Source organism: Cyclopterus lumpus, chromosome 3, assembly GCF_009769545.1.
Source record: "Cyclopterus lumpus isolate fCycLum1 chromosome 3, fCycLum1.pri, whole genome shotgun sequence".
Taxonomy (NCBI): domain Eukaryota; kingdom Metazoa; phylum Chordata; class Actinopteri; order Perciformes; family Cyclopteridae; genus Cyclopterus; species Cyclopterus lumpus.
The window spans coordinates 15,166,948-15,183,752 of NC_046968.1; the positions used below are offsets into that span (position 1 = coordinate 15,166,948).

The following is a 16,805-nucleotide window of genomic DNA, read 5'->3' on the forward strand; positions in this document are numbered from 1 at the left end:
TGCTTTTGCTTTTACCCCCCCCTCCCCCTACCCCTCCCCCTCCCACCTGTGCTGCTGCTGCCGCCGCCACCACTGCTGCCGCTGCCTGCTCCTGCTCCTGCTCCTGGTAGTACTGGGAGGCTCGTCGGTCCTCCTCTTCCTGAAGTTTTTTTGCCAGCTCTAGGTCACTGATGCCCTCAGGGAGCTGCTCCCACTGTAGATCCTGGTTTTGCTGCTCCTGCTGCAGTGACAGCGCCATCAGATAGTCCTGACACACATGAATGTGCACAAAGAGAGAGAAAGGCTTGATGATTTATGAGCAAAGCTCTGATTATGCAACAGCTGAACTACCTCAGCCTGTACGGCAAACAGTCCGATCCACAAGCATTGTTGCAATCCTCAACTTCAGTCACATTATTTATTAACTGGGCCATTTGTGTCGGTCTTCATTCTTTTGCATTTGCTGTATTATCTTCATTATTCTTTTTGTAGTAATGAGTTAAACTGCAATTTACAAAAAAAACTTTATGCTGTTGCTATCTATTGTATTATACTCAGTATCTTATAATATGTCATGTAATTTGTCACTGACAAAAGACCCAATTTCCCAACTGCGGTCATTACAAGTTTTCTCCAATCTAACGGAATTGATTATGAGTGCAGAACATTGCTTGAATGGATGTTTCTCACCAACCCCATCTTGGAGATAAGGAGGTGCTTGGCCTGAGTAAACCCAAAGCAACGGAGGTGGGCGCCATGCAACCCTGACATGTGCTTTTCAGGCTGTCGTGTGTGTGTGTTATTAACAAGCTATTATTATTATTATTATTGAGCAACTTCCTTTATATTCTCTCTTCTTTTTTTTAACCTGGGCTCAAGCGCAGGTGGTGTCTTTTTTGGCGATCTGGTTTCTTTTCGTCTCTCCTTTGCTTCAGCATTTCTCCAATTTCTGTACAGTAGCACAATAAAGACCAGTATGACCTTACTGGTCTGGCATTCTGTCTTGGCCTTTGTGATTCACTGATGGTGTGAAAAGCACATCCTGATATAGCGAAATCATGGTTTTGGAGTGGATAATTGCTGCTTCTGCTAGTCTTGCCTGCATCAGTGCTCAGACCTGGTCTATCTGATCCTGTTGGCCGCGGTACACAGTCTCTGGATTGGAAGGAGGCCGCAACCGGAACTCCGAATCACAAAAGTTGCCATCTCCATCGACATTGTGCAGACTTTCCCAGACGACCTTCTCCTCTGTCAGGAAACCTTGGTCTGTAACCAGGAGGTATAGCTGGCCCTAGGAGACAAGCGCACACACACACACACACACACACACACACACACACACACACACATTACGTACATACAAATGTTATCAATGAAACAGAACGAAATCTACCCGTGGTAGAGGCATAAAAATGGTCCTGTAAAAGTAAACGGCTCCAAGGCGCTTGTCACTGACTGAAGAGAAAGTTCGTAACACCTCATGACTTATTTCAGTTGCTACAATTTCTAAAGTTCGGTAAGCTCCACAAGTGATCCTCAATCTGACTCATGCAAATGATGCCAACACTATTTGGTGTTTACCTTGTATTTGATCATGGTGCTAAAGTGGTTGTTCCTGAAGAAAACACACAGCTCTCCCTCCTGTACGGTGGATGTGAGCTCACATAAGCCGTGGTACGTAAGCTGAGTGGCTGTGCTGCTCAGAAACTGCTCCGCCACAATGCCTGTGGCGAGAGAAGGGGAGGAAGACACACATACAAAGACAAAAAGGAGAGCTTGAACTTGTGATTGATGAGCAAACAAGGAAACATGGACCCATGATAAGTGTTACCTAAATGCTTTATCGCATCTTTGATCATGATTGTAGACGTGTATTTTGCAGAATATACCAAAATAAACTGTCATTGAGTGATATGTCCATGTTAATGTTATTATTTTGATAAGCTTCACCTCTTAACCTGTGACAAAAAAGAGTTCTGAAGATAATCAAATATTTGGCTTAGCCAGGAGCATAACATGTTGAAAAACCTGCTGTCATGTTTGTAATAACTATTTGAACATTCGGACTCTGCTCTGACAGAAAACAGTCTGCCCAACAATGAGACACAACTTTTACAGATTGCAGGAAAAGAGCTATTGAATACTTCCTATTAAATATTTAAGTATGCTTTAGCATGGCCACAATCCTCAGAGATGTTTATAGTTTTCAGAGTATATCTGTCCATTTAATGTGGTTGGTAGCATCAGCCTCAAAACACTTAAATAAAGCCCTCAGCTAGAGAAACAAATACAATAGAGGGGGGTGAATCTCCCATATCAATATCATCATCGACTAAAGGCTTTGCTGTGTTGACTTGGCAGCAGACCAGCTGTCTACTACTCAGGAAGCTCAGTGTTGAATGAGCAAATATTTTTATTGGAGAAGTTACTGACAGCTGGGAAGACAAATGTGAGCCGTGAAAGTAGGTCATTTGATGAGTGGCCACATGTTCTGGTTTCATTTGAACTTGGTCTGTGGTTTTGTGCAGATTGTGTTTGCACTGGAAAGTGCAGTAAATGTATCACAAGTAATGAATGTCACTGAATTATTGGTACAATGCACATGGTAGTTACAGTGCCAAACGATACTTGAGACACGAGTTATGTAACAAAGATATTCAAAATTGAACGAATTAAGATTATTAATTTTTTTATTAGTGTTAATCTCGTTTTGCTCAGAAGCTGAAAAGTGTTAACCATACATTGTTACCCATAATGCATGACTTTGTTTCTCTCTCTCCATCTCCAAGAACACAGAGGGAGAGAGAAGAGATGAGGGGAGTCAGGCAGGTCAGAAAGCAGAGGGGGTGAAGAGAAAGCACTCACCTTCCCCTGCCAGCTCACTGTTGTCTGACTGCTTGCAGGATATTATCTTCTCTACCAGCTGGTTGTAGCTGCAGTTGCCCACTGCCTTAACAATGTCATGCATCTGCAAAAAAAACAACAACAAAGAATATTTACCGAGTCGTCATGTTGTTTTACTAAAAGCCAAGAAAGAATTATACAAAATGTCTAATCGAGAGAAACATTCTGGTGACAAGGGGTTCATATTGAACTACGACCACTTTGGAAACTCTGATGCATTTACCCCGTAACTATCTTCATTTAAAAAGGCGGTGTAAATGCTGTCATTTCAAATCAACAAAACAACTGGACATAGACTGCTTCCAAGAGAAGTCTGGAACTGTTAGTTTGTGACGGGAACATAAACCAGACGAGGACCAGGACTTTAAATGTACGCAATCCAGTTAGTTTGAAACAAAACAGACACAAACTGGAGGTCAAAAATGTGAGAAAGTGACCTCAAACTGCAGTATATATATTATAATATTTCAATACTCGCAGTGAATTTGAAAGAGACGGTGTCCAGGATAGAGAGGAGGGCAATACAACTCATTTGCTTCCGGGAGGTCCATCTCACCTGCGGGTCAACCAGCCAGCCGTGGTAGAGAGGGATGTCAAGCAGATCAAACACAATGCATTCTGGGGTGTACTCAAAGACTTGCACCCCTGTGAACTTCACGTTGACATCCAGACCGGTCTGCAGCTTATGCAACACTGCCATGGCATCACTCATGTTCTAGGAAACAAGGGAAACAACGGTTCAGACTTTAGTGAGGAATATGTGGTAAGAATGCAAGAGGGATGCAACAACATGAACTTGAGCTATACACAAACAAATCTCTTGCAAAAACCCATATTAGCTTGTTTACAGAACCAAAAGCTGTGTCCAGTCCAGCTGTTTTCATGTGCCGTCTTTGTCTGCTACATTATTTCCGGTTGTCTGCATACAGTTAGCATAGATGAAGCGATCAGGGATTGATTTATCTACCAATCAAGAAGCCATTAGCTGCTATGTGTTCCCGTACAATACAAAAACAGCTTCCACACACTCACACCTTGATTGGTTTTCTTCAAATATTTCTTTATAGTTACTTTAATGAGACTGCGTTGACTGTTTTCATATTTACTGCACTTACTAGGTTTTGCTCTGTTTACTGTGAATCAATGTACAACCACAAGAATAAATGGAAGTTGCTGGCAGGAAACCATTTCATATTACATTTCTGAGTGAGCTCTCTCAGGCTCATCGTTATGAGACACGGTATGAATATTACAAAGGAGTGGTCAAAATATCAGGTGCATGTGACAATATAATGCAATCCACTAGCCCTGCAAACTACCCCACATTTGTTTGATTTTTGACTTTATTTCTGCAATACAATAGTCTTACATTAAAGCTTTAGCTGTAAAATATTTTTTTTAATCCATCCCTGATTTCTTGATCTTAGTAATAACATATTTTGTAACTCATCACTGCTCCCTCTCTCTTTAGATAGATAAAGCCAGCAATATGACCTATTTAACGTCTTAAAAAGCCTAAAGGTCCTCAGCAGGACTCGAACCGGGGACTCTGTGACTACATGGTCAGAAACCCAAACCCGTAGCCCACCAGGTTGCCCCTAAAATGTTTTATTTGCTGTAGTCAGACAGATGGTTCACTTCCTTGGCCATTCATTTTAGTGATGTAGTCTGTTAACTTAAAGTGTATTGTACTGAAAGTTGTTCTCCAGAACGCAGTGCTCATTTGTTAATATTTTCTCAAGGCGTAAAACATTAAGTTACAGGAGGATTCCACAACGTGGCAAATCAATACAGAGTTCATCCTACAGCTTGGATCTCACTCTAGTGTGGGCCATAATTAGTTAAGAAGGTCAGTAGACCTTCGCAACAAAACAATTATAAATCCAGGTAAAATATCGACTTTAAACATATTGTTGTGTCTTTTTGTCCAGATGCTTAGAAGTTGACTCACTGGATGAGAGTATGCATCTTTTTCCCATGAACACTATGAACAGACTGAGCTGTGATACCAGAAGGAACACACAAAAGTCTTAAAAAAGTAACGGCCACCAGAGTCTAAAATTCCCCTGGCTTTGTGCGAGACAGCCAATGGTCTGTGAACATTGAAATCCAGCTCATGGGTAAAAGGTATGTGTCATCACACCAGGGAAGTAATGTTACACAAAACAAAGCTTGAAGGCATCAAGATGGCTGGGGCAGGTTTACTGTCTTATCTAGATACAGTTACTGAATTAAACCCAGAACACAACATGGAGGAAGAAAATCTGTTATTGATTGACAGCTGCTAATGATACTGTGTGCTTGCTTTATTAATGTTGTACAGAACCTGAGAAAGTATTGCTTCACCTTGCTTCACTTTTCTTTGGCCTTCAGCAGTCTGTAAGAATTTCAGCAGGATTCTTTCAAAATGTGTCGCTAATTCCAACAGCTCTTTACCTCCGTGTTACCACTGTTTCTACATGTGGCAGATGCCGATTATTGCAAATGTGATTTCCCTAAAACATTAGCCAATTTACAGAAATACTACTTCAGGTTTTCTTCTTTAATCAGCTTTTAAGCCCCCATGAAGAAAAATGGCAGCACCAATTGCAGGGTGTTTACAAGCTCAAATAAAATAAATCTACAACTGTTTCCATGGGTTTTCATTAGGGCCCGAGCACCGACAACGTTGAGCCAGCGAAGGCCCTAATTAACTGTCATGTTTGTTGTTTTTCCTCTTTGACATGCATATCAGGACTGGTGAAAAATTTGATATTTTAGGGGTCTCACATTTGGGTATAAAGAAATGGCTCGATCACGCCCCCTTGAGTATTTTTTGGCCACACCCATCGCCCCCAATGACCGATTGACTTGAAATTTGACACACATGTACGGTTGTGTCTGCTCTACAAGAGTCAGAGCACTAAGCTTCGCCTACTTAGGTTTTCCCCCAAAATAATATTTTTCGCGAAAAACACATTCTTGCAAACTCCTCCTACACGCTCTCTCTGATCAATACCAAATTCGCTGTAGTCATTATTGGATCAATGTCATCAAAAGTTATCAAACGCTTGTTGATATCTCATTGTGTTTAGAAGATATGGAACAATTAACCTGTTACCCTGTTATTTTCATTCAAACACGAGGGGGGCGCTGCTGTGAATCGGACAATTTCTGCTTTTTTGCCATTTTTCATCGTTTTCAGGCATTATAAATAATAATTATAAAATGAACAAACTGATCCTACAAAATGTTTGTGATCAACTTAAATTTTGGTCAAGGACCTTTATGATGAAAAGTTATCAAAATGGTGAGTTGTCCTTGAATGGCCTTGCCATGGCGGCCATTACACGCCCATTTCGTGCAGTTTGGCAAGAAAGAGGAAGTTGTTGTAACTCCAAGGTACATTATCCAATCTGCCCCAAATTGATCATGCATGATGCTTGTTCAGGCCTGAACAAAATTTCATGCAAAAATGTTCACATTGTCTTAGCGCCACCTACGGGCAAAGGTAAATGACACATTTTACACTTTGATGTATTACTCCTAGCCAGTTGACCAGATCAGACACACAAGTAAAGTCATAACGCATTGATGATACTTCATCATTCTCATTGAATGCTGTTGCCGTGGCAACACATCATTCACCATGAAAAAATTAATTTGTTAGGCACGTGTAACACATGGAGAGTTAAAAAAAACCATGCTCTAAACCGTACCATTCTTTTTTTTAACATTTCTAAGTGCTATATTGGAACAAACTCCTCCCAGGCTTGATAACAGTCATGGCCTGAATATGTCAACAAGCTAAAAGCTTTAATTGTATTGGTCTTCTCTGGTTTTCATGTGGCCCAGACAGAGCTCCGTGATGCTTTTTATTTTCTTTTCACCCCAAAAAGAAAACATCAGTTTTGTGAGGTAGAAAAATCTGAACTGTACCTTGACTTTGAAACTATGTTTATCTCTTGTAATAGAGGAAAGGGTTTAAATAATACATGTAGAAAAACATTCTGTTGGAAAAATAACTATTTCAGCAGGACTGTGACCTTACAAATCACAGGATGTTGAACTGTCATGGTCTGAAGGTCTTGGTGGGAGCGGGGCACCAGGAAGTCCAAACACTGATCAGTATTCTTCTTCAATCACTGATAAGAAGTTGATCACAGGTACTTCTAAGAGAGGAGAACTCATCTGTTTATCTGGAGTCCCTTCGATATGTATGACTTTAATGGAAAATTGAAAGTCACAGGATGTAGAAATTTGGTTGATCAGATTGAACAGAGAACTAATAGGAATAAGAAAAGAAGGAAAATGTGAAAATGAAACAACAAATAATTTGTCTCCACGTGAATCTTTCTGAGTCAGACGTAGTCAGACATCACGACCACAGCCAGAGTCCGGTCCAGAACCTCTCCCTATCCTTCCTCCTCAGCCACAACTAAATTCACACAACTCCTATCCCTCCTCCACCGACCTCCATCATACTCCTGCCCGTGTCTCTGTGGCCCCATCAAGCCTCGCCATCAAGCCTCGCCGTCAGGCCATCAGTCCGGAGACTCCAGGCGTTCTCCTCGGAACACTGGCCTGGTTGACGTGCCCCGCACACACCAGAACAGGTAATATGGACGAAATATCAGAAGACCTTAATAATCCCAGTGTTGATCATTTCCTTGAACTCAACTACAGATTATCACAAAACACTGAGTAGGCTGGCAGAGGTGTGCCCTAGCGGAAACAAAAGCATAAGCTTCACATGCAGGGTAACAGAGCAAACAACAAAACAACAAAAGAGCAAAACAAAATGCAGAAGTCTATTTTGTTGATAATGTTTGAACCTGCCTATTCTGATGTGTATTTCCGAGACAATCAAAGACTGGAGGCTTCTGAGTCCGGGGCAAGGAGGAGGAGGAGGGGAGAATTCAAGAGGAGAGATGGGGCCTGCTAAAAAAACTGCAGGCAGGGGAGGGACGGAGGAGGAGGAGGAGGAGCGAGGAGAGGAGATAGACGGCAAGACTGACTGGTACCACAGGTTATGTAGACACACACACACACACACACACCCTGATATGTAGGCCATGGGTTGGACCATGGGTTGGACCATGTCTCAACAGGAGGGATGGTATCTATGATAAAAAGAGTATTACGGCTTCACAAACTACAAAAAAAGAAATTTGGGGGCTTAAGGGAAACATATTCCCTTAAGTTCAGCAGAGACCAACTAGAGGCAATTACCAGAGCCAGAATATCCATTCCAATACATTTGGATGGATTTCATTGAATTAAACCAATGTGAAAGGAAAGAGATTACTTCTTATGTTATCCCCCCCCCACCACTCAGGTATAGTCTACATTCACCTTACCCACTGTAAAAAGGTACACCGGTTGTCTACAGAAAAATACATCACTGATAACTCCTAAACAGACACCCATCTCCTCTGTGGTGCAGTCTGGTTACAAAGGGAGGTGAAATCATTATGAACGCTTGTCTCAAAGTCCAGTGAAGAATACAGCAAACACCCAGAGGCCTAGGGAGTGGAGTGTATGTAGAAGGGAGCTCAGTGTCGGGTTTTAAAGTAGCAACAAGTGAACAACTAGATATGTCGCCACCTTGGTCGTGGAACCCGTTTGGACACCCAGGGTTGTGCAGACTTAGAGGACCCTGTGTTATTTGGCATTAGTAACTTTACTAATAGTTGATCATATATTATGGGGGGAAAGCAGAGCATTTGAAGAACGAACAACACCACTAGCAACTGAAATGCATTTTTTTTCACACCTAACAATACTATATAACAACCAGTTGGGTCAGTGACTTGAGCATCGCAGGAACTAACTTCACTCTCCGAAGAAGTTGGTATTATCACTGTTTATTTCCATCTTTCCTCAATGTTTGTGAGAGCTGTTTTATACCTGGTATTGGAGGACTACTGCAGCGATTGATAGATACTGAACCTAATTAAACAGTCTCCAGTGTATCAACAGATTTCCCAACAAGAGGATAAGGATCCAAGAGAGAGAGAAGTTGATCACAGGTACTTCTAAGAGAGGAGAACTCATCTGTTTATCTGGAGCCCCTTCGCAAAGACAATGGAGGCCTGTTTCTGGACAAGATAAGAAACTGCTTTGGGCCGGTTCGGACCACATCCCCCCCTGTTACTGTCTGTCACACTGTATAAATGACAGAGGCTCAGAGATGGATCTTTGAGCAGCAACTTGGAAATATGACTTGTGCGTGATTTCAACTTTGCTCCTTCTTGCAAGAATAAATTACCTGAATGATGATTTTACACTTGGTGTCGAATAGACATTCCTTCATTTTAGTGACTGAATGATTGATGAGACTATTTCCACTTCATATATCCTTTAAGTATGAATGAGGATGTAACCACTGCACTGTGAACACTGTTGACGTTAAATACATATTGCATCACATGTATGCCATATCGTATGTCACGTGTACACATCCACAGACCTGTGAACCCAACAAAACAGACACATTCTCGCTTTAAGTCTCAGAGAAATGTTCCCCAGCTGGCTCTAAACCTCTGCTGCCAGTTTAGTCTGGGATCATGATAAGTCATGCAGCTGAGCCCTAGAACTCTTTTGAGTGATTTCCCTTTGATTTCAACGCTTTCACAATAAACTAATATAGAAGGTAGACGGTAATGAAAAATGACTTGGAAGCAAAGCCAATTACTTTAGAGATACCAGAAGAATATAAACCTGACACTTTGAAACTGGGCTGAACATGACTTCAATATAACTGTTCAATACAAAAATGGCAATAAAACCGTACAAAAAAATATAGTGTGCATTTCATAAGTGCAAAGAATTTTGTCTGGTGTAAATTACAACATTGGAACACAATTCCATGCACGACACACGTGACAATGCTTAAATATTCAGATTAATATCATTCAACTACAGTATTGACCAGCTCACTTTGACACTATTGGTGTGTTAAAAAAAAAAAAAACATCACTATTTAAAATTACGTCAAATTTAAAAAGGAAATGAGCACAATGTCACAGTACAGTGACTATTTTTCAGTTTACAGTAGAGGTTCTGTACGTCCCATGAGCGGTGAGCTACTCCCATTTGATGCGGAGAGTGGAGGTGAAAAGCCTTCAGCTGGCCCATCGTAGTGTGTGGAGGACACGTATGAGCAGAAGTGATGTAATGGACAACATCTCTTCACTTTAGGGCAGAGGGCTCCAACAGCTCATGAGCGCTTGGAGATCAGATAATTAGCATTGCATCACTTGCATTCATCTGTGCTTGTGTTGGACGCACTTCCACAGTTTGATACGAGGGACGTGCTCTGTCGAGGACTTTCTGTATTCTTACATTCACGCTTCGACCTAGGTGTTTAAGGGGAGGCATCTCTGCTCAACTCTCTATGTTGAATTTCACCCAAAAAGCCCCTGAAAATATAATAACATATAATTCTGAGTAGATGTAATTAATTGGTAGTTGACAGAATATGGCATTTCAGAGCCAAGATGATGGATTTGCTTCCAAAGCTTTCCTTTATTAACACCAAAGTCCTAGTTGATAATAGTTGTGTGGCAGTTAAAACATGCAGCAAATCAAAAATGTATCTATAGGAAAAAGAATATTGGTTGTGGTTCAAATCAAAGCTTTTCTGCTCAGCAACGCACTTGAAAAACTGTTTTGGTTGTGAAATACATAGTATCGCTGATACTGTGATCAAGTGGGGTGCCATTACTAAATCAACCCATTTTAAGGGAACAATGCAACTGTCGGATATTTTTCATGAGCGTGTATGTTAATGTAAACTTTATGAGCCCGTCTGCAGTCATGTGAATAAAAGAAATAATAAAAAATATACACAGCAGATCGATGAACCTAAAGAGCAACATATCAATCCCTGCAGGACAAAGGTAAACCATTACATAATGCTGTGACCCATCAGTGGAAGCTGTAAATAATGAACAGTTTACAAGACTGTAATGTCACACAATGTGGGTCATACTTTCATGAATCCTGGCACACATCAGCAGCTGCACTGCTCTACATTGCTGCCGGATGCATCATCGTTCTAATCTACAGGTTCTAACATGTCAGCACCCATACACACACATACAGTATATGGAGACCATTAACATAAAGTGATTAGAAGCTTTGTTAAGATACATGCTTGTGCATTGGAGCTAATGTAATAGATTCCATTATATTGTGCATATGGACCTAACAAACAGATAACCCTGTGTACAGTTTGATCCTGCTTGAATTAAATCAGTGTGCAACACCACAACCCGTTCAACTTAAAGCACATTCTCTCCATTTACTCCCGTTATCAGTTTTTATAATTCCAAACCATTTCTTTGTCTCCGACATCACCATCACCTATTTCTCTTTATGTGGTTGTCTCACTTAATGTCGCCGCTTACTCAAGATAGATTATATTCAGAAAGCTTTAAATTTGATAACCAGGGAGTCCGAACAGCATCCATTCATCAGCAAACAGCCACGGGTTAAGGAAAGATGCGAGATCTGAGAGAAATGCTTTTTGAATTCCAAGTGGAGATTTTTATCTGCTTCACTCGGCAAAAGAACAAAAGAAAGGTTTTGAAGAAACATTTGTGAACAAGGCCCATTACCGTGAACGACAACAAATTAAAACAAAAGAGGCTTCATTGACATGATAACCCAGTTCATGAACCATCATCATGGATGAATTGCCTTGTAAGAGGGCTGTTGAGCTGGGTCCACTGAGACAAAAGCAGAGAAAAAAACTCTCACTCTAACTTACACAGCTCCGCCGACTAAATATTGAACAATAGCTAAAGAGCAGCCGTGCAACTGCTATTTTAATCCTCATATACTCCTGTGGCAGATGATGTTTTTTAAGCTGAATTTATAAATAGAACAACTTCTGTTATGAACTCTTTCTAAAGTCATGGTGGCTTCAGTTGTATTTTATAACGATCCAATAAGCAATGGAACATTGGCACATCTCTTCAAGATATAAACAAGAGGACACCTTTCATTTGACACAAACAAATTTCCGACTTGCTCTTAGCTCCCAAAGCCCTGCCTGCCCACTATCGTCTCCACATACTGGGTCAACCACAGCACAGGCACATGAGGACACCCACATGCTAAAGAGCTCTCAGGTCAGTGTCTAGGATTAGACTGCCATAATAACTATGCAACACAACTCTGACCACTCCCTTACTTTAACAGTGCATGCTGAGGCCACCACTCATTTATTTAAGAGGTTGTATTTCAGCCAAACTTATATTTAGAAAGGCCTTTGCAGTGAGATTCTATGGGGAGACTGCACATTCTTTTTTCGCCTCTTTGAATGGGGGACAAGTGTGGCTTCAAATCATTTACAGATGTGCTGATGCTCTGCCACGCAAGAGGAGGAGAGGCAGGGCCTCTCCCACCCCATAAGCAGGCAGTGGAGATGGGAGGAAGCAGGGGAGCTGGAGCTCCATCGCCACACACACACACACACACACACACACGCTGAACCCAGCCATGCGTCTCTGAGCATTCACAGCCATGTGAAACAACATAATCTGACACTCCTGACCCATGTTGTTCCATGGGCTTGCAAGACACATCTTATGTAACCTATAGTGCAGTGAAAACAAGCTAAGCTGCAGTTTTATGTGGTTTGTAATCAACTCGATGCTTATTTCCACATTATAGAACATCCACTGACCTTCTCTGCTAACTCAATGCAAATTGGCAAACCCATTTTAGTGTAAGCACCGAGCTACTGAATGCACGTCAGAGCAGTGTGCACCTCACTTTGAATACTGTGGTGAAAATACACCAATGATGACGATGAAACAGCTGAGATATTTTGAGTGTGTTAATGAGAGAAAGTGACGGCTCATGTGCAACTTGTATAACTCTGGTTTCAACTCGGATAGGGAGTTCCTCCCAAAAGCCCTGCGCTCCTAAGGTACTATGAACAGTCAGCAGCTTACTAATGCACACGCATAAGCAAAAACACATGCCCATTCAATAATAATATTCCGCAGTGATTAGGCAGGACTTACCTGCTCATAGTTTAGCCGCTGAGCCTCCGATATCTCTTTAGGCTTGGTTTCAAGAATGTAGTCTCCTGCAATGTGACAGAGGGAGAGCGATGTTGACAGATACGTTGACTTGTGTTGTATCGACAGAACAAAACAACCACAGACTTGACTGATTAACTATGGGTTCATAGCTTAAGCGTTTGATAGGAGTGAGATGTGTTTTTATGAGCCGCATTGGGAGGGTTTTGCACTGGCCAGCTGTTTTCCCCAAGAAAAGGCTGTGCCAACCAGGTAGCATCAGTCTGTCCACCGCGGTGTCACATGAGAGCTCTGTCGACTCGGCTCTGTAGCAGAGAGCACAGCCGGCCAGCTGTCTGGCTCCAGCTCTGTGCCGCTTGATCAGCGCTACAAACCTGCTGACCACAACACCTCAAGTCACGTGTATATTTTTGTTCTAGTTTGCCATTCTCTTGAATCATATAGTGAGTATACAACCTTTAAAGTATTTTACAGTATTGGACGTCGTCGTTATGGCAAAAGAGGTCATGCGAATATATTTGTGTTAAAGTTTTGTTGCAGTCCCTACTTTAAATCTTTTTTAAATGCTTCACACAGCTTCATAAATGTATTAGGCACTGGAGAGAGTACCATGCTGCACTGTCAACCCATACTTTTTCTGAGTATTACTGAGATGAATGCCATCAAACCCTTGTCGTCAACTGCTACATTACGTAAGTAAAAACAGCTCCACAAAAACACAAGTTCAAGAGTATTCTGCAAGCAAATTGAATGAATGGAGTCAATCTTGTAATTTATGCTTTATAATTGTAATGAGCGACCTAGAAATGCACGATGATTTCTTCATGTGCATGCTGTGAGGGACCATATGACAGTAAAGACATGTTTAAATCTTTTTTGCTGTATGAACTAAACTCAAAATCATACACCAGTCAGGCTCATATTCTATTTGTAGCTGATTTCTGCAACATGTGAATTTAGCTTTACAAAGTTGGACTTAACAACAGACTCACTGCTGGTTGCAGTTTTACCGTAGATGACGATTGTTTTCATGCTTGGGGCAGCAAGCTGAGTGGTTTTACTACAGCGTGTCCTTGACAGGAAGCACTGCTCTGTACTTTGAACAGTGGACTCACTCACCCTGGACTTCCCTTAATATCTGTATCCGTCTGCCTCTAGGCGTCCGGGTCACCGGCAATGCTACACAGTGAACTGCTGAGCAACGACCACCACCCATTTTAAAACACCAAACTGAACTACATCACTAAGCATCACTCTGGGTGGTTTTGTCTCTGTGTGTTATGACAAACACGACAAGGGCAAGATTAACTTTGTGTGCAAGTATTACACGCAGAGACAGTCCTCCCAAATACCAAACAAGTAGGCACTTTTGCAGACAGAAAAATACACATAGTGATTATTTAGCTGTGATTTATAGAGATGAGAGCACTGTTTGAGCCACAGACAGAAACCACTTCCAGTGAGGGGAAAATCATCCTTAAAAGATCTGATGTGGATTACTTTAGTCTACTTATGGCAGTGGATAGTGAAGGCCCTGACAGGAGCCACTAGTTAAGACCGGCTCTACCTCGAAGGAACCCCTGCTGTAATCATACACTCTACTTTGATATTGTGGAGTAATTTTAGTTATGAAGGGCAGGACACATCCAGAGAAAAAAGATAGCTCCGGCTTCCTTTGCAACAGCAACACACTTAATCAAATTTGAGAGGACGTGAAACACAAGAATGTTTGCTAGGCTTTTGAAACTCAGAACCAGTTGCTTTATGTGCTACTCTCTAAAAGTAGGTCAACATATTATTATTATTAAAGTATAATAATGCTATTATGCTACTTAATATATCAGAATAAGAATCAGCATCATATATATTCACTGAGGTATCACCACTATCATACGTATTGCATTTCCCTCATTTGATCAATGATGTGGCATTAACTTGCTCTTGAATAATAGCTTCAATAGCTAAAAACACTCACCAAGATACTCCATCAGTTGCTCAACAGTTATAATCTCCATCATAGGTGGCATCTTAACCTGCAGCAGAGAGACATGGACACACATTGTTCAATTCATTCAGTACCCATTTAGAAAACAAAGCACTGCAACACAAGGTAACTAAAACAACTGGAAAAATGTGAACGTTCAACATGCACTAACATGTTGATATAAAACGATACCTAGTGCTAACATGTCTTGACATAAATTACTTTTCCAACAGGGAGTGATGAGGGATAAAGAGGCTTTGGACTGATAGATGCAGTGTTGCATGTGTATGTTAACAATAAGACAATCTGAAAGGTAAATCAAGTCTTACAATAAATGTTCTTTTCTCCATAGAAGAATGACCACTGGCAGAGATTAGGAAATGTGCCAATTTAAAGGTAGTTTCAAGATCTATGCTCATCTCAGACTTTTACCTTCCATGCCAGCAGAAGGACATTCATTATTGCCAGTAATGGACAGGGGCCGTTCTCGTTTTGGGTGATGATCGGCGTATTCTCCTCCCTCCACTTGATCCACTTAATGTGGTATATGGACTGGCCGGCGGCTCGGTCCTTTGCGCACGAAGTATTGGTACCATCAGCCCCGTGCTCGCCCTGCAGGGCCAGGGCCAGTCCTCTGTCCTCCAGTCCCTCACTGTTCAGGTCGGAGCTGGGGCAGGAGTTGAGGTTGGAGAAGGACTCGAGTGAATCTATGCTTCGGGACTCTCCGCCAAGGCTGGGATCGGGGTCACTCTCACTCGGCAATCCCTCCGACAAGGTGTTATCACCGGACAGCGCAGGCTTGAAGTGTGCTTTGATTGCTTTGTCCGGACACAGCTGAGTCGGTTTGACAAGTTTTGTCGGTTCACTTTCTCCACGAGCCAGAACCTCAGCATATGCACGTGCGCCTTCCTTGGCGAGATGTGCGGACGGGCTATCGGGTTTGTTGTTGACTAACTTTGAGACACCACCCTCGTTATCTCCTGCAGCCAGGACCGAGTCATGCCCCATCCCGTTACTGATCTGATCCCCGGACCCCGACCCGCTCGTCTTGGTGTCGCTGCTCTTATCTTCCTGGACCGGGAGGACTTCCATCACTTCCGAAACGCCAGACTTCCCAGCACTGGGAATGACATTAACGTAGCTAGGAGCACTAACATTTGTGGTGCTGTTATTGCAACTAACGTTCACCAAAGTACTGAGAGGAGCCTCACTATTCTTGCATTTCTCGGCTGTTCCTTTCCCTCCACCGACAGCTGTAACATCGCCCATCGCTCCCGCAATTGTGGCACACAAAGAGCTCCCGTCCGTGTCTCGATGCAGGTTTGCATTTTTCTCCATTTCGATTTACAGAATGTCGACAGATCTTTTTTTTTTTTTAGCTCAATTGCTGCTGGAGCTTCAGTCCCAAAGACGCCATGACGACTCTGCGAGTGACGTCATCAGAGTGGATCGCTTTCAGGCCGAGCAAGGGGTGGGTGGTGCCTTTGGGTGGGCTCGTATTCCTCAAACTGTAAAGTTCATCGTTCTGATTTAATATCTGTGGCCTGTCCAATATATTGATTGTAACTAACATTATCCCCTCAGATGTGTTGTAATGTCTAAGATGACATTTTAGCTGCTATTCATTGACGAGTATTTATAAAAAAACTCATTTGTAATATGTTAACCAAACGACATATCCGTGTTTCCATTAGACATTAATTGTATTGACAATTGTTGTTTACAAGTGTGTAAAGAATTTCAAATCTCTGCATTTATGGGCATTTATCACAGACGCAAAAGTACTACTGTAAGCACAACATCCCCGGTGTCCTCAGCAAGGCAGCAACACACAGAATACAAAACAAGTTAGTAACATGGCGGGGTGTATACATGGAGGTTTAGAAAGTATAACGATATTA

The 16,805-nt window shown here is 41.9% G+C and overlaps 1 protein-coding gene across 4 annotated transcripts in view; it reads right to left on the minus strand.

Annotated features, from left to right (window-relative positions):
- Positions 1–16,343, minus strand: part of mindy2 (MINDY lysine 48 deubiquitinase 2) — a 19,450-nt gene extending 3,107 nt beyond the window's left edge. For 2 of the 4 annotated variants that reach the window (XM_034527173.1, XM_034527159.1), the window contains exons 1-8: positions 15,337–16,343; positions 14,896–14,953; positions 12,903–12,967; positions 3,440–3,598; positions 2,845–2,947; positions 1,561–1,703; positions 1,097–1,270; positions 47–247 (exon numbers count right to left, since the gene is read on the minus strand). In XM_034527173.1, coding sequence (XP_034383064.1) covers positions 47–247; positions 1,097–1,270; positions 1,561–1,703; positions 2,845–2,947; positions 3,440–3,598; positions 12,903–12,967; positions 14,896–14,953; positions 15,337–16,242 — 1,809 coding nt within the window. In that variant the 5' untranslated portion in view covers positions 16,243–16,343. The other 2 variants (XR_004609016.1, XM_034527182.1) reach the window with 2 other exon arrangements.
- Between the last annotated feature and the right edge of the window lie 462 nt (positions 16,344–16,805).